The 24,684-nt window shown below is 41.7% G+C and overlaps 1 protein-coding gene across 2 annotated transcripts in view; it reads left to right on the forward strand.

The window, feature by feature from the left end:
• NOX4 (NADPH oxidase 4) overlaps positions 1-24,684 on the forward strand; it is a 287,217-nt gene that overhangs the window by 189,098 nt on the left and 73,435 nt on the right. For both annotated transcript variants that reach the window (XM_077298554.1, XM_077298555.1), the window contains exon 13: positions 4,821-4,899. In XM_077298554.1, coding sequence (XP_077154669.1) covers positions 4,821-4,899 — 79 coding nt within the window. The remainder of the gene's footprint in view (positions 1-4,820; positions 4,900-24,684) is intronic.

Here is a 24,684-nt window from a genome sequence, read left to right on the forward strand (position 1 = left end):
ACCAAACAGTCACTTATAACTCCTCCAACTCTTCTTCTCATACCAACTTCTCTCCCTCCGTTAGCCATGCAGCAAGAGCTAATTCTGACGAGGATTAGTAATAGAGCCCAGATTATATAGGGAAAAGGAGTGGCTAACTGAGCACAGCTGAGAACAGGGATTTCCAACATGGCCGATTACCCCCTGTTCTGCTGGAAGAAATAAATATGTTTAATAAGATGGAGAAATGCTTCTTCTCAGCACTGGAGTAGGAGCACTAGACGCTGCGGTCTTCTGGCTCCTATGTTTTGCGGTAACCCCGTGACACTTGCTCTTCTCTAGAGTGTAAGTTTTTTTGGACCATGAGGTCCTCTCTCTCTCACTCTCCTATAGAGTTTAAGCTCTTATGGTCAGTGGGGTTATCTCTCTTTCCTGTAGAGTGTTAGCTCTCATGGGCAGCGGATCCCTCTCTCTTCCTGTACAGTGTAAGGTCTCATGGTCAGTGGGGTCCTCCCTCTCCTGGAGAGTGTAAGCTCTTATGGTCAGCGTGATCCTCTCTCCTGTAGAGTGTAAGCTCTTATGGTCAGTGGGTCCCTCTCTCTCTCGTAGAGTGTAAGTTCTTATGGTCAGTGGGGTCCTCTCTCCTGTAGAGTGTAAGTTCTTATGGTCAGTGGGGTCCTCTCTCCTGTAGAGTGTAAGTTCTTATGGTCAGTGGAGTCCTCGCTCTCTCTCCTGTGGAATGTAAGCTCTTATGGTCAGCGGGGCCCTCTCTCTTTCTCCTGTAGACTGAAAGCTCTTATGGTCAGTGGGGCCCTCTCTCTCTCATGTAGAGTATAAGCTCTTATGGTCAGTGGGGTCCTCTCTCTCCTGTAGAGTATAAGCTCTTATGGTCAGTGGGGTCCTCTCTCTCCTGTAGAGTGTAAGCTCTTATGGTCAGTGGGGTCCTCTCTCTCTCCTGTAGAGTATAAGCTCTTATGGTCAGTGGGGTCCTCTCTCTCCTGTAGGGTGTAAGCTCTTATGGTCAGTGGGGTCCTCTCTCTCTCTCTCTCTCTCCTGTAGAGTGTAAGCTCTTATGATTAGTATGGTTTTAGCTCTCATGTAGAGTGTAAGCTCTTCTGGTCAACTGATTCTTTCACTCTCGTCTTCCCCATATAAAATTTTTGAAGCAATTACAAGCTTTCCAGTATTGAGACTTACACAAATTTACTCAACTCAAATCCCATTTTTGGAAAATTTCCGGTGAAGACGTCAAATTTGAATTTAAAAAATCCAATCATCTCTAATTATGAGGCATCACATGCTTAATAAAGTAGACATATCTCTTGCTGTGAGTGCGCCAGAAAAGGAAATCTACTGAATGCCAGCCCGAGGATGGCATAGATTTGATTTTCTGTTGCACAGTCTGAAAAAAGGCCATGTCTGATCCAGTCCCTGCCTTTGATCTGCGTGCACCTATTAGAAAAATGCAATGACAGCTTTAACAAGAAAAAATATCATGAATTATTGAGAAAACATGGAGTCTTATTCATTAAGGTTAGCGTTGTGCACATAAGGGGACCACCAGACATAGAAGAAATTATACATTCCACCTCTATCTATTATTGCTACTCAACTACTTTCAGGCCACTCGGAACTCCTACACCAGACATGTAACATGGAGAAAGATGACACCAGGCTTCCAACTTATTATTGCATTTACGTCTTTTTTGTCTAGTTCTTGGTGTTTTTAGACTGTTTTTGATTTGCACCAAATTCTTCTTTTAATTTGTACCTATTTTGAAGTCTGTACAAGTTGTCCTCCTCAATGTTACTACTGCTACTAAACCCTACGTATGATAAACAGTTTGGCAAGAAATTGAAGAATACCAAAAAATTAACAAAATTGGCTTTTAATTGAATATGTTGTCAAGGGAAGAGCTTGCAAGGGTTGTTTGATGAACAAGCATTTTTGGAAATAAAAATGCTCAGGTTGGTCTAAAAAGAGAAAAGAAACTCTACAGACCTCTCTGATCCCCTAACATTCCGGCTTTGACACTGCATGGTCATCTGCTGGTTTCGACTTCCTACCGCAATGATGACTTTACCATCACAGGGACACGCGAGCCTGTTATTGTCTACAGCTTAGAACTGTGTAGTAGTCGTTCATGAGTGCTGCAGTTCATCTCTCATTAAAGTGAAGCAAAACTGTAGCTCCCGACAATGGATACTGGACAATGTATGCAACTCTGGTGTCCTGGCCATCATGGGACTTGCCAACTGCTGATTGGTGAAATTGACAGTTGTTGGTTTCTCACTAATATGATATTGATGACCATCGTTGTGGATAGAACATCAGTATGAAATAAAGGAACAACTTTTTTTAAGGGAAAGACTGTAATGTTTTGCTAGATGCCAAAGCCCGGTATACTGGCGGTCAAGTCCAGCTCTCGAACACTGGGACCTCCACCATTCACTAGACTGGTCCATATCGTAGCCTGAAGAGGGCGGCCTGCCAAGTCTTATTCCACCCTGTGAATATAGTATTTCCTATTAAAGTACCAATTTTAGTGAAATCGTAAAGAATTCCACAAAAATTCTCCTTTCTTGTCACTGGAACTTATTATCTTATATTAACTTAGTAGAGGAAGAAATATAGTAACCCAATTTCACACCTTGCCTATGTATACCTGTATGTGTAGGGCTGTAAATCTTTACTGTCACAGCTGCACGGTTCTGATGAAAATATTTATCTCCTCAAGCTAATGAGGTTATGAGCCCCTGACACATCCGGCTTCTCCAAGTTGGATACTATGAATAATTCCCAGGAAAGTCTATTTCCTCTCGAGACTGGAAGTTAATCATTCAGAGCTAATAGAGTTTGCATATCTTATTTGTGAAATAAAATTATAGGTCAAGTTTAGATATCCTCGTGAGTCGCAATGCACCGCACACATTCCTCTGCTCACAGTTTTTTTTTTACATTTTTGAACTTTTTATGACTGTACTGAGTTCCATACTGTCACCGTGTATTGTACCTTTCGTGTGTAATGTTATCTGACATAAATAATCCTACTGAATCAATATACTATACTTGGCCATAGTAGCAGTATTATAGTAGTTATATTCTTGTACATAGGGGCAGTATTATAGTAGTTATATTCTTGTATATAGGAGCAGTATTATAGTAGTTATATTCTTCTACATAGGGAGCAGTATCATAGTAGTTATATTCTTGTACATAGGAGCAGTATTATAGTAGTTATATTCTTTTACATAGGAGCAGTATTATAGTAGTTATAATCTTGTACATAGGAGCAGTATTATAGTAGTTATATTCTTGTACATAGGAGCAGTATTATAGTAGTTATAATCTTGTACATAGGAGCAGTATTATAGTAGTTATATTCTTGTACATAGGGGCAGTATTATAGTAGTTATAATCTTGTACATAGGGGCAGTATTATAGTAGTTATATTCTTGTACATAGGAGCAGTATTACAGTAGTTATATTCTTGTACATAGGAGCAGTATTATAGTAGTTATAATCTTGTACATAGGAGCAGTATTATAGTAGTTATATTCTTGTACATAGGGGCAGTATTATAGTAGTTATATTCTTGTATATAGGAGCAGTATTATAGTAGTCATATTCTTCTACATAGGGAGCAGTATCATAGTAGTTATATTCTTGTACATAGGAGCAGTATTATAGTAGTTATATTCTTTTACATAGGAGCAGTATTATAGTAGTTATATTCTTGTACATGGAGCAGTATTATAGTAGTTATATTCTTGTACATAGGGGCAGTATTATAGTAGTTATATTCTTGTACATAGGGGCAGTATTATAGTAGTTATATTCTTGTACATAGGAGCAGTATTATAGTAGTTATATTCTTGTACATAGGGGGCAGTATTATAGTAGTTATATTCTTGTACATGGAGCAGTATTATAGTAGTTATATTCTTGTACATAGGAGCAGTATTATAGTAGTTATATTCTTGTACATAGGGGCAGTATGACAGTAGTTATATTCTTGTACATAGGAGCAGTATTATAGTAGTTATATTCTTGTACATAGGAGCAGTATTATAGTAGTTATATTCTTGTACATAGGAGCAGTATTATAGTAGTTATATTCTTGTACATAGGGGCAGTATTATAGTAGTTATATTCTTGTACATAGGAGCAGTATTATAGTAGTTATATTCTTGCACATAGGAGCAGTATTATAGTAGTTATATTCTTGTACATAGAGGCAGTATTATAGTAGTTATATTCTTGTACATAGGAGCAGTATTATAGTAGTTATATTCTTGTACATAGGAGCAGCATTATAGTAGTTATATTCTTGTACATAGGAGCAGTATTATAGTAGTTATATTCTTGTACATAGGGGCAGTATTATAGTAGTTACATTCTTGTACATAGGAGCAGCATTATAGTAGTTATATTCTTGTACATAGGAGCAGCATTATAGTAGTTATATTCTTGTACATAGGAGCAGTATTATAGTAGTTATATTCTTGTACATAGGGGCAGTATTATAGTAGTTACATTCTTGTACATAGGGGCAGTATTATAGTAGTTATATCCTTGTACATAAGGGCAGTATTATAGTAATTATATTATTGTACATGTCAGCAGTATGATAGTAATTATAATATAGTTTGGCACATGGTGCAGTGTTTTAGTAATTTTATGGTCCTTAAACTTTAAGGTACTCTCTGTGACTTTGGTAATTGAGGGAGTATTTATGAGTTGTGTGAAAAAGCTCATAAATGACATACCACAAATGCTTGTTTCCTCATCTTTGTATTACTTGTATAGTAATGTTTTCACTTTGTTTCTTGCTTGACAGAGAGATTACGTAGTTTATTGATACAGTGTGACCAAGGAAATGAAATAATTCCAATCTTTCAGCATATGAAAAACCCAAAGTAAGTAGATCCAGCAGTAGTTTATTATGAATTTTAAACATAAAGTTGGGTAAGTTGCTAATACTTTGCCATACAGAATGTTATATGCACATTCTGATCTAAAGCTAAAATAATAATTCTACTGTTTATCTAATAAGAGAAAGCAGTGCATTGTTGGCTTCAGTTACACAGTTATAGTGGTTGCTCATGATCACAAATACATAGCTGCTGTTTTCCTGAAACAGTGCCACACGTGTCTACAGGTTGTGTCTGATAGTGCAGTGGATTGCCAAGGAATTGAGTACAGTTGGGGTGCAATACCCACCTCTGGATAGAGGTGGCACTGTTTCTAAAAAAATAATAAATAATAATAGTAATAATATTAAAACAACTAAAATAAAAGTTTTTTCTCATTTCTAGTTTTGATTTGAGAAAAGATGGACTGACGTGATTTTAAGTCACCATCTGGCACAGAATTTAAAGCACATGTCTGACATAAAGATGAAGATTTAGGCTGATCTTAGACATTGCAACTGAAGTGACTTGGAAGTGCAGCCAAAACTGCAGCAAAATTCTTATTGGAATGACTTGTTTGGTTGCATACCTGTTTGACCAATAGCCATTAAAGCAATCAGCATTTTACACAGTTTCAGCTACATCATAGGTGCACATCCTGCTGAAAAAAACTGTCTGTATGGGATTAAAAAATAGAAAAAAAATTATACTTGCCTTTCCCCAGCTCTTGCCTTCTCCACTTTCTCCACAAAGCTCCCCTCCTGGTCCTCAGTGTCGGTCTGGTCCTCACAGTCTTAAATCTTCTTCACAGATCTCGTTTGGTCTTTTACACCTCTAGCACTAGTTCCCACATTATACCATGATGCGCATTTCACTGCAGTGTTATGGCATCACTTGAGTTTCTGAAGGCCACTAATCAGTGTCCCCTAGTGTCGATACTGGTGCTGATGCTGAGCAATCATACTATCAGTCCTTCTAAGGTTTAATCCTGTGCTTTGCTGTTTGTATCAGATACATTCTTCATTTAACCAAGGAACAGTTGCAGGAGCAAGAAGAGTGGCAGAATACAGTCTCTAAACAGGGCTTAGGGCTTTGCAGTCTGTTGCTAAATATATAGCTATTGCACGTGGCCACATTATTTTTGGGGAGTGAAAAACTTGCTACATCGGCATTCACACAGTTTAACGTGCTTAGTGTCACACTATGGTGGTATATAAAACTAAAAAAATGTTCAAAAATTGTATCTGGATTCAGTAATTCATCCATAGGATTTAACGTGGGTAATATTACATTTCGGAGGTATATAACACTCCAAAAAAGCATTGACATTTTTTTCTGGATTCAATTAGGCATCCATAGTATATTACGTGCTGTGTTTTACTTTTCGGTGGTATATAACACTCTGGATTATATTTGTTATCCATACACTTTTACGTGCTTTGAGTTACATTACGGTGGTATTAAACTCCAAAAAAAGCTTTGACTGCTGCAGGTAAGGGACAGGGAAGTGCTGATGATAGTTCACGCAAACGTTGCGGACATGGGGCTGGTGCGATTTTTGACATTTGCTAGAGCACAAGAAGCACTCTAATCCACGACACATAGGTTCTTGTCTCACTTTACAGCCAGACACGATACACCACTTCTGAAGCCACGTCAGTGCAAACAGGTGGTCGGTAGGATAGCAAATAATGCTTCCAGCAGTACCACCCAGTCTTACCTGCCAAGAGTCTGGAACACTTAACTCCTTACTGACATCGGACGGGATAGTACGTCCGATGTCAGCTCCCCTGCTTTGATGCAGGGCTCCGCGGTGAGCCCGCATCAAAGCCAGGACATGTCAGCTGTTTTGAACAGCTGACATGTGCCCGCAATAGCGGCGGGTGAAATTGCGATTCAACTGCCACTATTAACTAGTTAAATGCCGCTGTCAAACGCAGACATCGGCATTTAACTACCGCATCCGGCCGGGCGGCCGGAAATGACGGCATCGCCGACCCCCGTCACATGATCGGAGGTCGGCGATGCTTCTCCATTGTAACCATAGAGGTCCTTGAGACCTCTATGGTTACTGATCGCCGGTAGCTGTGAGCGCCACCCTGTGGTCGGCGCTCACAGCACACCTGATTTTCTACTACATAGCAGCGAACAGCAGATCGCTGCTATGTAGCAGAGGTGATCATGCTGTGCCTGCTTCTAGCCTCCCATGGAGGCTATTGAAGCATGGCAAAAGTTAAAATGTGAAAAAAATAAAAAAAATATAAAAGTTTAAATCACCCCCCTTTCGCCCCAATCAAAATAAATCAATAAAAAAAAATCAAATCTACACATATTTGGTATCGCCACGTTCAGAATTGCCCGATCTATCAATAAAAAAAAGCATTAACCTGATCGCTAAACAGCGTAACAAGAAAAAAAATCGAAACGCCAGAATTACGCTTTTTTGGTCGCCGAGACATTGCATTAAAATGCAATAACGGGCGATCAAAAGAACGTATCTGCACCGAATTGGAATCATTAAAAACGCCAGCTCGGCACACAAAAAATCAGCCCTCAACCAACCCCAGATCATGAAAAATGGAGACGCAACGAGTATCGGAAAATGGCGCAATTTTTTTTTTTTTTAGCAAAGTTTGGAATTTTTTTCACCACTTAGGTAAAAAATAACCTAGTCATGTTAGGTGTCTATGAACTCGTACTGACCTGGAGAATCATAATGGCAGGTCAGTTTTAGTATTTAGTGAACTCAGCAAAAAAGCCAAGCAAAAAACCAGTGTGGGATTGCACTTTTTTTGCAATTTCACCGCACTTGGAATTTTTTTCCTGTTTTTAAGTACACGACATGCTAAAACCAATGATGTTGTTCAAAAGTACTACTCGTCCCGCAAAAAATAAGACCTCACATGGCCAAATTGACGGAAAAATAAAAAAGTTATGACTCTGGGAAGGAGGGGAGTGAAAAACAAACACGGAAAAACGAAAAATCCCACGGGCATGAAGGGGTTAATCCTCTCCCTGTTCCTCTTTCCTCCAACTATGTTGAGTCCCAGACTAGTAATCTCTTCCACACTAGAACACTCCAAGGAGCAGTTTACAACATCATTTCTTGATTTGGCTTCACACCCTGATTGGCCCAAGAGGGCCAGGCGGACATGCCGTTTAGTGAGACACAAAACTTAAAGCAGCCACAAGAAAATGACAGTGGGGAATGGCAAAATTTGGCTAAGGAGGAAGATGATGATGAGACACAGTTGCCGATAAGTCAGGTTGTTGTTAAGACACCAAGTCAGGAGGAGCATGATGCGGCAGTGGAAGATGAGGTTGTGGATGACCTAGTCATGAACCCAACCTGGAAGCAGGCATGCAGAGCAAGACCAGCAGCGCTGAGGGTGAGGGATTGGCAGCACCAAAATAGGCAGGAAGAGGCAGTGGTGTGATCAGAGGAAGATGGTAAGCAATTGTTCCTCAGAGCACTTTCTCCTTCAAAGAGTTAGGTGTTCCCCAGTCTGGGACTTTTAAAGAGAGATCTGCACCTGTCCTTACACATTTTGACGCATCATCATCAGGCACGTCTAAATCACTGTCCCAGCATAGCGTTCAGCTGTCCCTACCCCAGTTCTTGGAACGAAAGACAAAGTTTACAGCCACCCACCCACAGGCCCATACGTTAAACAGGTACTCGGTCCCCAGCCACCACTGTTTTTAATGGTATGATATCCCCACCTTGCACCAGCACATGTCCAGGAACGTCACCCATGCCCTTCCAATGCACTTACTGGGATTGTCCACTTAATCACCAACATGTGGACAAGCACTTGTGGCCATGGATGCCACATTTCCCTGATGTCACACTGGGTGAACTTTGTAGAGGCCAGGGCTGAGTCCCACCCTGGCACGGCACACCCACACTGAGGATTGCTGGCCCTATTTCTATCCGGGTTTCCTCCATCTCCTACATCAGTTCCTGCACCACCTCCTGCTCCTCCTCCTCCTTATCTCAGAGCATGTCATCCACATCAGTTGGGAGCTACAAGCTCTAAAGCACTGCCTCACCGAAGTGGCAACAGGCTGTGCTGAAGCTAATTTGTCTAGGAAACAAACTGCACACAGCGGCAGAGTTACTTAAAGAAATTAACAGACTGGGCAGATCTGTGGCTTTTGCCATGAAATCTCCAACCAAGTATGGTCATTTGTGATAATGGCCGTAGCCTGGTGGCGGTTGTGAAGCTTGGCAAGCTCACACATATACCATTCTTGGCACATGTGCTCAACTTTGTGGTTCACTGGTTTCTGAAAACATATCCAGATTTGACAGAGCTTCTGATCAATGTACACCGCATCAGCACCCATTTCTGCAAGTTAGCTACAGCTGCTGCTGCTCTGGCAGTCCTGCAGAAGCACATGCAAATGTCAGCTTACCAAATGGTGTGCGATGTCACAAAGCACTGGAACTCCACACAGCATATGCTGACAAAGCTTTGTGAGCAGCAGAGGTTAGTTGTCAAATACCACCTGTAACACGCCCGTCGGTATTCTGGTCAGCCTCTGTACATAGCCTCTGAAGAGTGGGCATGGATGTTTGACATTTGTGTGGTTCTCTAAGACTTTGAGGACTCCACAAAGATGGTGAACCATAGTCAGCACAGCGACCCCGCTTCTGTGCCTACTTAAACAGTCGCTGCTCACAATTTAACATGAAGCTTTGTATATGGACCAGATGGAGATGGAAGAACACATGAGACAGGGAGATGCTGCCCAGCGCAGATTGGGTAACAATGAGGAGATGTAGACTGAGGTGGAGGAGGAACAGAGGCTAGTATCCACACAACCTTCATCCCATCTCTCCTACATGGATGGGTTGAGGAGGAGGAGAAAGAGAGGGAGGAGTAGGATGAGGACATGGAGAGTCATTATTATGCTGGAGACATGGAAGTGTGGGCTGTGGCGATCTTGGCACATATAGCCGACTTTATGTACCGCTGCCTTTCCTGTGATTCCCCTCCCCCCCCCCGTTAAACTTTACATTTTTTATAAGGTACTCTACAGTGGTTGATGCCTTCCAGGGTGTATGGATGACCCTGCTTGTTATTTTTGGCAGACTTTGCTATGTGTGCAGAGCTTTTATGAGTATAGGAATATCACAACTACACTTTGTTCATGATATTTGAATGAGGCACTACAGTTGGTGCCTTCAAGGGTATATGGATGACCCTGCATGTAATTTTTGGCAGGTTTTGCACTAAGTGCAAAGCCTTTATTAGTCAAAGAGTACTAGTACATGACAATTTGAACATAATGTAAGAGGCCCTCTTCTATCTCTAAGAGTCCTTCTTTCATCTAATTGTTGGCAGTTCTGGTTTTCTTCATACACTGAAATTTCCAAATTTTTTAAGAAAAAATTAATGCAAATGTAATCAATATTCAATTTTCTTTTTACTTAAATTATTATGCTTTTATTAATTTTTACATTTTGTCTTATATACAAGTCATTATACAGGAAAGAATGTTTCTTAACAATTATTTTCCTGTAAATTCCAATTTCTCATCAATTTTTAATGTTTTGTCAGTTTTTAAAGTGGAGTAAAAGTGTGACACCATTGAACTCGGAAGTCAGAGATGCTTCCAGTGGTCTTCCCCATACAGTTCTCCTTCCATTCAGCACTTTTCCATCTATTTCAACATTTTCACTGCCCCCCCAGACCTCCTTGCAGGGTCTGCCAGAAAAATACTCGGACTTCCCATTCATTTCCATTATACTCATTACTCAAAATGAGCACTGGAGCATTAGGAATTGCTTGGCTCTAGTAACGAGCAAGTGAGCATTTTAGTGCTTATTCATCCCTACTTATTATATTTGTGATCATGCTCTGTTTGCTATACTATTATGTACAGTATAAATGTACATTTTTGTATATGCAGTGTTAATGGATAGATATAAGCCTATATTATACACAACATGTTTACATTTACTTCTATGAAATTAATGGCACTGATCCATAACTTAATACTTTTGTATTACCCTTAACTATTTATGCCCACTTTTGTGTTTTATATTTTCCTGATTTTTCTTATTTATATTTACTTAAACATATGTAGCAAAGCCAAGTAGTCTAGAGTTAAATCCTAGCAATGCATGTCTTAATTAAATGTACCTGCTTAGCTTTGACTAAAAATCAGGAAATGGGTTCACCCTGTCTCAGTCACCTGAGGGAAACTGGCCAGACTGGATTATATTGGAGCCGAGAGAAAGAAGCTAGAATCTGGGAAGAGTTTGCACAAGTATCACTGGTTGCTATGGACAGTCATTTGTACCCCGTTTACTGTCACGGGGCATGCCTGCGGTCCCTCGCCTGGTTGACACAGCACTGCACAGCGCTGCAGGCAGGGTATGCAAAATATGAGCATCACCGTCCTAGGCTGCAGTCGATTGTCTAGGTGGTCATGGCGCAATAGGCAGCTATGTGACCTGGGGTATGACACCTCCAACAAATTATATGATTGGATGGGGCCTTTGACTCAGATACCTCCTGGACTCGTAGATGTCCCGTCCGCTTTCTGCTGTCCGCCCTCTTTTGGGAACCCCAGTATGGGGATGCTCCACCCCCTTGCTTCTTCAAGGACCTCTCAACCGCCTTGTACCTCTCCACCAGGCTCACTAGGTCATCGGCATTACGGTGATCTCCCTGGGCAACCCAGGATTGCACCGGCCTTGGTAGGGAGTGTATTAACCTGTCCACGACAACCTTTTCCACCATCTGTGCTGGGGAAAAGGATTCAGGTTGCAACTATTTTTGGACCAGGTGTAGGAGTTCAAACATTTGGGACCGGGGAGGTTTAAGCCCACTGGTGCATCCGTTGCGTCCTGACAGTCAGTCACTCTTAAGCGTGCCAACATCTCAGCCTTTGGCTTTGCGTACTCTTTTGCATCCTGCAACGCCAAGTCATAATACGCCATCTGTGGTTCACCTGTTAAATATGGCGCAGAACGTCCTCCCACTGCTCCGGAGGCAATTTCTCCCACTCCACCACCCTTTCAAATACCGCCAGGAACGCCTCAACATCATCACCCGGGTTCAGCTTTTATAATGCTCTTCTTACTGTCTTCCTCACGTGAGAGTCATCACCTGGATTTGGGGTCGGGGCAGTTGCCCTGCCATGGACCTCCTCAGCTAGGAGTTTCATCTGCTGCCGCTGATGTTGCTGCAGCCATATCTGTTGCTGCTGGAGATTAACCTGCACCAGTTGCTTTATCAAATCCTCCATGTTGTCAGATTTGTCCTGCAGCTACTTTCACCCAAGACATGTGATATCTGTGCAGCAGTCACACTGCCCCTTGGGGTTCATGCCTGTGCTTCTAGCACCAAGTGTAGAGGTTTGTACTCACTCAGCTGCGTTTAAGGTAGACACAGGCAACGGTATTGCTGCAATGTCCAGGCAAGTTTATTTAAGGTTCATGGCTAGTGTTGAGCGATACCGTCCGATACTTGAAAGTATCGGTATCGGAAAGTATCGGCCGATACCGGCAAAGTATCGGATCTAATCCGATACCGATACCCGATACCAATACAAGTCAATGGGACTCAAGTATCGGACGGAATCCCTGATGGTTCCCAGGGTCTGAAGGAGAGGAAACTCTCCTTCAGGCCCTGGGATCCATATTAATGTGTAAAATAAAGAATTAAAATAAAAAATATTGCTATACTCACCTCTCCGACGCAGCCTGGACCTCACCGAGGGAACCGGCAGCGTTGTTTGCTTAAAATGCGCGCGTTTACTTCCTTCCGTGACGTCACGGCTTGTGATTGGTCGCGTGCCGCCCATGTGGCTGCGACGCGACCAATCACAGCAAGCCGTGACGTAATTTTCAGGTCCTCAATGCCTAATTCTAGGCATTCAGAATTTTAAAATTACATTCCGGCTTCTGATTGGTCGCGTCGCGGTCACATGGGCGACGCGACCAATCACAAGCCGTGACGTCACGGGAGGCAGGAAACGCGCGCATTTTAAAATTACGTCACGGCTTGTGATTGGTTGCGTGCCGCCCATGTGACCGCGACGCGACCAATCAGAAGCCGGAACGTAATTTTAAAATTCTGAATGCCTAGAATTGGGCATTGAGGACCTGAAAATTACGTCACGGCTTGCTGTGATTGGTCGCGTCGTGGCCACATGGGCGGCACGCGACCAATCACAAGCCGTGACGTCACGGAAGGAAGTAAACGCGCGCATTTTAAGCAAAGAACGCTGCCGGTTCCCTCGGTGAGGTCCAGGCTGCGTCGGAGAGGTGAGTATAGCAATATTTTTTATTTTAATTCTTTATTTTACACATTAATGTTGTTTCGATACCGATACCCGATACCACAAAAGTATCGGATCTCGGTATCGGAATTCCGATACCCGCAAGTATCGGCCGATACCCGATACTTGCGGTATCGGAATGCTCAACACTATTCATGGCAAAACAAAACCGAGCCTTTTCTGGCACAAATTGAAAACAAACTGAAAATAAGCGCCACTCAGTACAAGGAAAAAGTTGGATGTGTACACAGCCCAATAGAATATTATAGGTACGGGTGTTATCCGTGAAAATCACAGATGGCACTCGTACCAGAAAATTGGTCGTGTGCACAAGCCCATACTGTTAAAGTTAGGTTTAATTAATTGTTTTTGGACTCGTCATCTAAATCTATTTAGTAGAAGTTAGTGATAATAATAAAGCCTGAGATTCAGCCAGGGAATTAAAGTGTCAGGGACTAAAGATGGTGAAAACCTCTGCAGAAATAGCCTTTCTTCCCAATGGGCTCCTTATTGCACTCATAGGAGAGATGGCCACACATTCATTGCTCTCTTGTTAGAAGTATGGAAACAGGTGATCCTGTAAGAGTCCCAGAAAGGCCCCAGAGAGGGTCTTTTAGTGAAAAAAAGGTGCCCGTATTGACCAAAAAAAGGACTGAGGCCTCTACATGAACCAAAACAAATGCAAGGTTTACCACTGCTCCCCTCACTCAACTCAAGCCCTGGAAATGTGGCCTGCAGAGCCAAAATGATGCAAAATGCAAAAACTCAATGATGACCTCCGTCCCTTGTGACAAATATATGTTTTATTCATTCCTGGTTGCCCTGATTTGATGCAATGATCTCATTTTAAGATTTCCACCACAGTGGGAGGAAACACATAGTTTAACATTACTTAATGCATGGTTATGGTGACCATCATCTTGCCAGAACGGCTGCACTGGTTTGTGAGTGGCATCTTTGAAGATTTTCTTTAGAACAAGCAACCACGACATAAGAAATGAAAACTATTGACTACAGTGATTTTGTGGTGGGCACGCTCTGTGAACTGTGCAGGGAGAGGGATGAGGGAGGAGAATCCATCTCTATTACATGTATAGTCAATGGTAAGATCACATATTTTCTTCTTCCAGCTTTATAATGGGGATGTTACATTTTGTTGTAATCTTGCCATATGGTAATGATAATTGTATGAACATTTGTAGTGTAATCAGCATGCAATAAAAGTGATCTTTGCAAAATAATGATTTAGCACAATTTCGGCTGTAGAATACCCACTGCCTGATGGGGAACCAGACTTAGCAATAAGAATATCTTAAAATAAAGTTTCTATGTGTTGGAAGCCAGGGAGTCAACAATGGTATACTTACTAATAACCTAGATCATTTGGGTGGCTCATTGAAAAAGAGTTGGCAAATCTCTTGGGTGTTTAAGTCTACGTTCACATTAGCGTTCAGTGCCGCAGCGTCGGGCGCCGCAGCGTCGCCACATGCGTCATGCGCCCCTATATTTAACATGGACATGCGTTGTGCTGCGTTTTGCGATGCATGCGTTTTTTTGGCCGCAAGCGTTGGGCGCAGGAAACGCAGCAAGTTGCATTTTTTTTGCGTCCAACTTTCGGCAAAAAAGGACGCATGCGTCGCAAAACGCAGCGTTTTAGCGTGCGTTTTTTTGCGTTTTTGTTTGCGTTGTGCGTTGCGTCGCCGACGCAGCGGCGCACAACGCAAATGTGAACGTAGCCTAAGTCAGCATTTCCTTAATATTTTCTTCTCCACATCATCAAGCCTTGGTATCTAGAGTCACTTTTCCAAGGTGCAGGAAGCTATGGGCAAATCAACAATGAATTATTTGGACAAGGTCTTCAAATTAAGGAACATTTCTCTGGCGACGAAGACAAGGCTCGTACATAGTCTGGTCTTTTTTGTGGTAACATATGGATATGAAACTTGGATGATAAAGATACAAGACAGAAGAAGAATCAATGCCTTCGAAATGTGGGGCTGGAGAAGGATGTTATCAATACCATGGATGACAAGAAGAATAAATAAATCGATTTTGGAACAAATCAAACCAAACGTGTCACCATGGATCATATAGCAACGACTTGTCTACTTTGGACACATGATACGAAGAGAGCAATCAATAGAGAAGGACATCATGGCTGGAAGTATAGAAGGTACAAAGGGAAAACCAACAACTCGATGACTTGATACTATCAAGGTAACTGTGGACCTATCTAGACTTGCACAAGATCAATCTTCCTACAGACCGTTCGTTCATCAAGTTGGCATGGTCATCTGGTTTGAGGCAAAAGCCATTAAACAATTAAATTAAGGAAAAGAGTATGTGTCAAACGGGTTTGCCTGGAAAAGTTGTGGTACCTAAAAAGGGATTTAATTATGCAGAAAAATTAAAATTCAATTTTCGAGGGTAACATTTTAGATAAAAATGAATAGGTATAAGCCTTAGAACTGGGGATGCAGTACAGTTGGGGTAGTCACAAGGGCAGTCCGATGTAAGTACTTCAAGCAAACAGTTAGTAAAAGTTGTTTATGGCATCAACAAACTATGGATGGTTTTTCTATTGAAATGATGCCTCACAGGTCCATAGGTTATGTGTGGTATTGCCTCCTAGCATAATTTGCTTCAGTGGAAGAAAGCTGTAATATCAGGCATAAAACATGGACAGGCATTGTGCTTTTTCTGGATGTAGGCAGCCATATTTTGTATAGCCCCTTTAAAATGTTTAAATTCACCAGTGCTACGCAGCTATTTCTACTGGAATAGCTGCATCAAGCCTCCGCGTTTCACTTCATTACCTTACATTAGATTCATGCATTCCATGAAAAAATTTCCATTACAATGGGAATAGTAAGATTTATTTTTTAATTTGAGTTTGTCTACAAGCTTGTCTTGTTCTCTAATGACCTAGATCCACCGAGAAACAGTTGTGACGGATTCTAACTGTTCAGATTTATGTGAAATATGGGAAGTGATTTTTGTAATCTATCTGTATCGCTCAGCCCACTAAACTACCCTCAGGCTCCAGACCCGTGAAGAATTTAACTTGTCACTGCGTATTACAGTATTCATTCAAGGACACTGGAAGACATTTGGTTCCTTCTTTAACCACCTCGAAATGTCATTATAGGAATTAATGGAAATAGCAATTTAAATATTCAAGTTAAATGGAAAAAGGGACCTAGGAAAGGGTTTCCCAATGGTTGTTTAAGTCCCATCTCCTAGACCACCACTTTGATGCAACTGTTTTTCTAGTTTAATGGAGACATCTTCTTTTGGACTCCTTCCATATGTGGTAGTCAAAATCGTTCTGCAAGCTAAAGCTATGTGCGCACAGAGTTCTCTAAGGAGCTCTATGTAATGCCTGAAATAATCCCTAAAAAAACCATAAAAAACTCTTCTTATTCATTCTATTCTCTTTTGAGTCTTTTTTTCCTACTACAGATTTTTGCAAATTGCCTGGTGAACAAAAAAAAAACACAGCAGGAGTAAAAATAACCTTCAAAAACTCCCCAAAAGAGAGGTGTTTCCTGAAGTTGGTTCCATTAGAAAACTCATTTTTTACCTCTTCATAGAAACTGTCTGCACATAACCTAAAGAGACTGCATATAGGAAGAGTCTGATTGCCCACACATCTGTGCTTTCAAGATCACTAAATCAGTAGAACAAGATCCCTTGCTGTGCTATTTTTGTAACTCCTGTAGAACTTATTGGGAGAACGTTAAAGAGGTTGTCCAGTCTAAAATAAATCAATATATGTGACTGCAGACTTGTGAATCTTCACATCCCATGCATGCAATGTGAAGATTCACAAGTCTACAGTTACATTTAGTCAACCTCTAAATGTGATAATCATCACCATTCTGGAAGCTAAAGTTGTGGGCAGTGATGCATCAAGGAGATGAAGGAAGTTACACATGTGCACCTTTTGGGTCCCACTTCAGGAGAATGAATCACAGTTGTAGTGTTCATGGAAGAATGGCAGCTATTAATAGGGCTTCCAGGGACAGGCTTAGCACAAGTCACTCCATTTACTAGATATCAGGACTGGCCTTTACTCATTAACCCCTGCACAGTTTTGTGGACTTACACAGGGACCTCTGGGCTGGGCCACAGAGTCAACTACCACCCAGTGGAGCAAGCTAGAAAGGTCATCATGCTGGGTTAGAAACAAGAGGTAATGTCAGGAACAAAGTTAAAATGCAAGCAGATGCTCAAAATACAACAAATGTCAGGAAACAGGAGAAATCAGAAAGCCACAACAGGAGCAAGGAATAGAGCTATAGACCAGGTAAACTGAACGTATTGACTGGCAGTGGAAGTCACAGGTTCAGGTGTTTAAGTAGAAAACAGCCCAACCCATGGCTCTTAGGAAGGAGTAATCAAAACCAAACTGGAATTAAACCCATAGCTCCTTGATTTAGCAGCACCAAAACTTCCCGTAATAAAACAGGACTGTCACTGTCATGTGGGCTTAGCGTTGCCCAGCAGCAAAAGCAGAAACAGAGCGGACTGCAGCAGACACAGATTTAAAAATGGGTCCACCTTTGCATTAGGGTCTCCCTCTGAATCAGGTGCAGACACAGACAGAAGAGGACTCCTGGGAAAGCACAGTATATGGGCCTTTTGAAATCCAAGATCTCACCATGATGGACAATTCAGCCTGCTTTTGAGGTAAAAATTGTCCCCCTTAGCTTTTGGGCTCCTATGTTCCTGTACAGAATAATGAGTGGTATGTTGTTGTCTACTCCTAATGTCCTAACCACTGTTTTGAAAGGTAAGGTGTCACATGGAGCAAGAAGACCGCAGCGCCTAATTGCTCCAACTCCGGTGCTGAGAAGAAGCACTTCTCCTTCATTTTAAATGTATATCTCTACTGGCAGGACAGGGGTTAATCGGCCATGTTGGAAATCCCTGTGCTCACAGCAGAGCTCGGTTAGCCACTCCTTTTCCCTTTATAATCTGGGCTCTGTTACTAATCCTCCTCAGAGCTAGCTTTTGCTGCATGACTAATGGAGGGACAGGAGCACATATGAGGAGAGTTGAAGGAGTTATTAGTGACTGTTGCTTGGTTTGTATGCATGGTAATTCCTTAGCCTTCTTTGTTTTTATTTGTTCCCCTATCTTCAAACCCTGGTGCATTCCTCTGTTACATGTAAGTGAATTTTTTGTATGCCTGGAGTTTTCTGTTAACCCTTGTCCATGTTGCCTTGTTTCTCGGATTGTTGTATTACGGTGCACAGTATCGCACCCTCTTCCCTGGTTGGGGAAAGAGAACAGACAGAGGGCTAACTTAGGAGATAAAAAAAGGGCGGAGGCCCCGTAATCTTTGCTATTTGAAGTATCCCGGGAGCAGGGCAAGCTAGGGTGCCCCCTAGTGCTAGGGACTGGGAAGGAGCCCCTGGTCCCCGGTCACCCGACAGCTATGTCTTGACCTAAGATGACTTATGACAGGAGGATAGCCACCCATGTGCACCTTCACCACATCAAGAGTATGTGATCTCTTTTTTGACTGGTTTTGAAGCCCCTATATTATAGGATAAGTACCACCATTCTGCAAGCTATGGTGACTTGCAGTGGCTGTATCGAGGAAAAGATCATGTGGGTGCACCTTCTGAATCTCCACATCAGGACTAGAGTTGAGCGAATATGTTCGGATTTGGTTAACAAATATGAATTTGCCATATGTGTGGCATATTTTTACCATATTTATGCTGAATTTATGTTTAATGATCGGTTCCGAACATATTCGCTCATTTTCACTTCCATTGACTCCAATGACGTCCGGCTGTATTTGGCAATTACCAAAACAATATTTGGCGCTGATTATAATAGGAACTGAATTTTGAAAAATTTGCTCAACTCTAATCAGGACCCTTGATCTTTAGAAGGTTTTTTTTTATCTCCTGTAGACCTTCACAAATAAACTAGCACCTCTCCATTTGGTCTCTTTCCAAATGTGATATCCACCACCATTCAGTAAGCTAAGGGACCTTGCATTGGCTACAACAAAGAATAAACATATTCATCACGTACGTGCACTTTCTAGATCTCCAGGAGAACAGCGTCCTTATTTTGTAAGGGGTTTTTACTAGGTTGTATCTGTCTAAACTCTACTAACTTGTGATACTTTGAAATTGACTGTGCAAAGAGTGTATTTCTTGATCTGCACAGCAAGAAAAGGCAACTAAGATTTGTTAGCTAAGCTCTTCATAAATGAGTTGTGAGGAGCACAGTAAACCTCCCTATCACAACGAGCTCCTTCTGCATCCAGTGATGTGCAACTTACAATTAGCCTTAAAAACCAAAGGATGCAACATTTTTAATGAAACCTATTTACTAAAATTTTTATTTTTCAATTTAAAATACATGCATTTAAGTAAAAAATAAAAAATAAAAATTCCTCCAAAGGTGTCAATATCTTTATATTTGCCCTTACGGTACTGTAGAAATAGTCATGTCATGCTTGACATAGACTTCAATGAATGCCGCACACGACTTGTATTTTTTTGTTGCAAGACTTTTTAGAGAAGTGCCGTTGCTCCACACGTGTCATTGTGTCGATGAAGCCCCAGACAAATCCACAACTTGGGAATTTGGCCTTAATGTCAAGTTTCCCCAAACACTACAGCTAATTGATGGGGGGTCCCAACAAGCAGGGATATAGAATTTACTAACAAGTACTGATTGTCCAAATCAAGGAGAACCCCTTTAACAAATTTGCGCCAATGTTTGTAAACTCTGAGAATGCCGAAGTCTTTTCTTGTCTGTCCTGATTTCTGTTTATTGTGCACGTCTTGCCTGAAACGTCTCTTTAACCAAAATCCCTCAATACTGCACACTGTTACAGAGCTATATGTAACGACGGAATGCTGGGAATGAGCCATATTGACAAGTGTAGGAGGAATCGGTGTCATTTATACCAAGTTGCTTAGTAACATGCTACTTGGACAGTTTTCTTCTTAATATTACTTAGACTATTTTTATCGTTCCCCGGAGGAATGTATTTTAGAAGTTTATCTGCAATTTGCATATACCATATGCCCAGAGATGATGCTTTATGCTAGGATTCTTCATGTGGTGGATGAGAAGAGCTGTATGTACTGTACATAATAATAATAATAATTATTATTATTATTATTATTATTATTATTTTATTTATATAGCGCCAACATATTCCGCAGCGCTTTACAAATTATAGAGGGGACTTGTACAGACAATAGATATTACAGCATAACAGTTCAAAATACATAATACTAATAATAATACAAAATACATAATACAAATAATGGAATATGAACCAGATCTGGCAAAAATAGACCTAGAATAATGGTTTAGGTTGACTCACTGGCAAGATGGACACCTCGGTTTCAGATGGTTATGTCTGAATTTACTGTGAACTTCCAGCAGGTGTGAGCTGAGTTGTGGGGGTAGCCATGTATTGGACCATAGAAGATTTATTGAAAGGATAGGTAATCAATAACTTAGACCTGGACAACCCCTTTACCATTTTTGCCACTTTTATCACTTCTTCAGTTCATCACACACTATGCTTTTTACTTAATGGAGTACTATGACTGACCTGCATGGGGTCATGTTGCTGACGTTTATGGGGGACTGTGGCTGTTTGTTATGTCATCCATTACTGGAACTTTTAGGAAAACTAGAGCATTTGTACCTAAGGGGGATCTTAAACCAATTATTTACATGGCATAAACTATGTCTAAAGTAAAATGGGCTGGTCCCATGTGGGACATTTAGGAAATGAAAGTCTGACAGATGTAGGTTCCAATTCTCACCAATCAAGTCTTGCACCGGAGTACCCAGTATATTTATGCATTACCATGTAACACTTCACTTGCCCTGTGGAGGCACTGCATAGAAATTGAACAGGTTCCTCCATTAAGTGAACAACCCCTTTAAATACTTTTCTGTAATTCATACTACATGAACAACGTTGCATTTTATCACATAAGCCAGCACGTGAAAATGTTCCTTTCCTTCTTAAATTCCAATAAAAATATAATAAAAGAAATGTAGCAGCAGCTCAAACTGTAGATGTCGAGCCTGGGGGTTTGGTAAGGAATAAAGAGCAGAGACAAGAGGAAGTATTTGATATTCAGGCACTTAGTCATTGACAAGGTTCCTTCTCTTAACTCCAAAACTGACTGCAGCTGCATCTAAAAAGGGGAGAAGGGAAAGAAAAAAAAAGTCCATTTGACGACAGCTGCGTTCATGTCATGAGAACAAGCCCATGTTGGAAATGTATTATTATGGGGAAGATTGGGCTTTAATTAAATACAGCTGCAACTGTTTTTAACATTTCACTCAGTATTTTTTTTTCCACTGGATGTCGTAGCCCAAGTGTTTTGTCTCTGCGCATTTATCAGGCACAAACAAAAGAAGATGATGAAATTAGAAAAATATAGAAAATGCGGTGTCACACAGTACACAGGAGGGATGGCATGAGCAGGCTGTATATACACATATTAATATATGGGATGGATGGATGATAGATGGAGGGAGGGATGGAAGGATGATGGAGGGAGGGATGGAGAAAGGATAGATGGAGGGAGGGATAGAGGAAGGGAGGGAGGGTTTGATGGAGGAAGGGATTGTTGGATGAATGGAGGGATGAATGGAGGGATGGATGGGTGGAGGGAGGGATAGATGGAGGAATGGATGGAAGAAGGGAGAGATGGATGGATGAATGAGAGATGGATGGATAGGAGGAAGACAGGGATGGATGGATGTAGGGAGGGAGAGTTGAATCGAGGAAGGGAGGGAATAATCTACGGAAGGATGGAGAAAGGGAGGGATGGATGGATAAATGGAGAGATGGATGGATGAAAGGATAGATGGCTGAATGGAGTGATGGATGGATGAAAGGATAAATGGCTGAATGGAGGGATGGATGTATGGATGAAAGGATAGATGGCTGAATGGAGGAATGGATGGATGGATAGATTGATGAAAGGATAGATGGCTGAATGGAGGGGTGGATGAAAGGATAGATGGCTGAATGGAGGGATGGATGGATGGATGGATGAAAGGATAGATGGCTGAATGGAGGAATGGATGGATGAAAGGATACATGGCTGAATGGAAGGATGGATCGATAGGGTAGATGCAATGGACGGGGGAGGAAGGGATGATGGATGGATAGATGAAGGGATGGAAAGAATTATGGATGGATAGTATGGATGGATCTGACGTATCTCTCAGCGTTATCCTTTATTCCTATATGTTGTGAATAGAGCCTAATGGTACATGCACAAGCTGCATGCTGTGTATCTGCAGCCTTTCTTCTGTATTCCTACCTCACAATCTGTGCACGTTACTGGTGCATTGTATTGAGAACTTTATCCTATGCATTCCAAGAGTGAAGATTTCCATATATTCAGCACAAAGAAGTGGCATGCTTCAGATTGTGCGGATTGGGCAATTCATGTGCGGGAAATTTCCACAGCTTGTTGTAGAGATGATTAAAATCTCAATAATTCACCAGGAAATTTGCATGAAAAACACGCTCCATGTGCGTTTAGTTTAATATATCAGACCCGTCTTTCTGGCATCTCTACCAATGCTAAACTGGCAGCGTCAGCAGTCTGTCAGCAGAAAGTGACTGTTCACACCAAGCACTAGCACTCGGTGCACCATTGGCGCAGCTTTCCACTGACTTACAGTATTTTGCGCCCTCTCTGTCCTGTTCTTCCTTGAATGACGACTCTGAATTTACTGGAGCCTTAGAACGGCAGAAATGGTCTGTCATCTAGTAATGATTGTGAAAATGATGGCGCTCGGAGCATTCTTGGTGTGGCCCAGCGCACCGTGCATGGTTCTGCTCCCTAAATTAGCACCATAAGGCCCCTTCTTATACCTTCATTGACAGCCCTCACTTGCCTTGAGCTGGCGCTACCAAAACCGAATCACCCTGCGAGCGAGCGCACCCACTGACAGATTAGGGGGTTGCATGGGTGCACACAGACATCTCTGCTGCCGCTGCAAGAGGATGCAACAGAACAAGGGTGCATGCTACCGGCTCCGGACAGACACTGTGTGCGCCGGTTCCTAAATCCCCAGTGTATGCATGCGCACCCAGGAGGATTGTGCTCACAAGTGAGAGCTGTCAATCAAGATAAAGGGAGGGACCTTGTGCATGTGTAGTGTAATTCAGGGGGCATTCATGGTACACTGATCTCCGGACCACAGCAAGGGTGTGCCATGCACCCTAATTTACTTATTGACTAGAGTTTTCTAGGCCAGTAAAGGCGAGCATTAATACACTAAGGACCCCATTCATCATTTGCAGAGGAAGGGGGGTTTTAGTCACTTTTCTTTTTTGTATCCTAATACTTAATACCATTTTTAGGCATACGCAGACTCTTGAATTTTGCTTAAAATCACAAATGTTTTTTACTTTTATCTGTTTGATTCTTTTTAGTGCAAAAAAAAAATGCACAAACCGTTAAAATGTTACAAACAGAAAATCACTAGGGGGTGGTGGGACCGTGGGGAACAGGACAGAGTTAATTTGCACAAAAAAATTGTGACTTTTTAAAAAGTCTGCATTACAAAAAGAGGGATGTAATAGCGAAAAAGAGAAGAAAAAAACAAACAAATAGAAAATAGACTTCGAAATAGGTGCAAGGTAAAAGAAGAATTTAGCTCAAAACAGGAAAACCTAGACATAAAATAGACTACGTCCACTATATGGGTATGTACTTGGTTTCATCTTCAGTTTTGGGGGATGATAGAATCCCCTTTATCCTTCCATCACCCGGGTGCTCACTGTCTTTTACTTTGGTAGCAGCAATATCATGCAGTCTATGCATGTGAGCGCTCCAACCATTCATTGGCCTCAGTAGAGTTTTGCCAAGACCCCACTCATTGTATAGATCACACGGCAAAGCATCACAAAAGGTTAGAGACCTGGGCAAGATAAACCAGTAAATAATATCTAATTTTGGGGATATGGAGTGAAGGGACTACTGGATTATTGGCCACGGAAAGGCTAAATGATCACAGTAGGTGCACAAGGTGTGATAAACTTAGGTAAGAACTTTCTTTAACCAGGAAGAAATATTATCTTCAAGCTCTACCTCCGACCTGGAGACATCAACCACTGGTGAAGTCCCAAGGAAGTTTGCCACACATATACATATTTGTCCCCAGCTAAGTGGCTTTGCAGGTCGGGAAGGAGAAACCCTTTACTTGTTCAGAGTCCCACAGCAGCAACCATGATGCAGGAGGTGTATAGACCATAAAGCCCACATTATGTACTCAATACCTTACAGTGGTAACCACTAGCAATGTCAATAAGGCCGTAGAAGTATCATCAACACGTGCACGTCAGTTCATCAGGTGACTTTACACTTTTTCATTCTCCGTTTGGGTACCTAGTGGCTCACTTGGTTCCATCCACATTGCATGATTAAAACTGTCCATGGCCCTTTGCATCAGATTATGTAGGAA

This window comes from Ranitomeya variabilis, chromosome 3 (genome assembly GCF_051348905.1).
Source record: "Ranitomeya variabilis isolate aRanVar5 chromosome 3, aRanVar5.hap1, whole genome shotgun sequence".
NCBI classification, from domain to species: Eukaryota; Metazoa; Chordata; class Amphibia; order Anura; family Dendrobatidae; genus Ranitomeya; species Ranitomeya variabilis.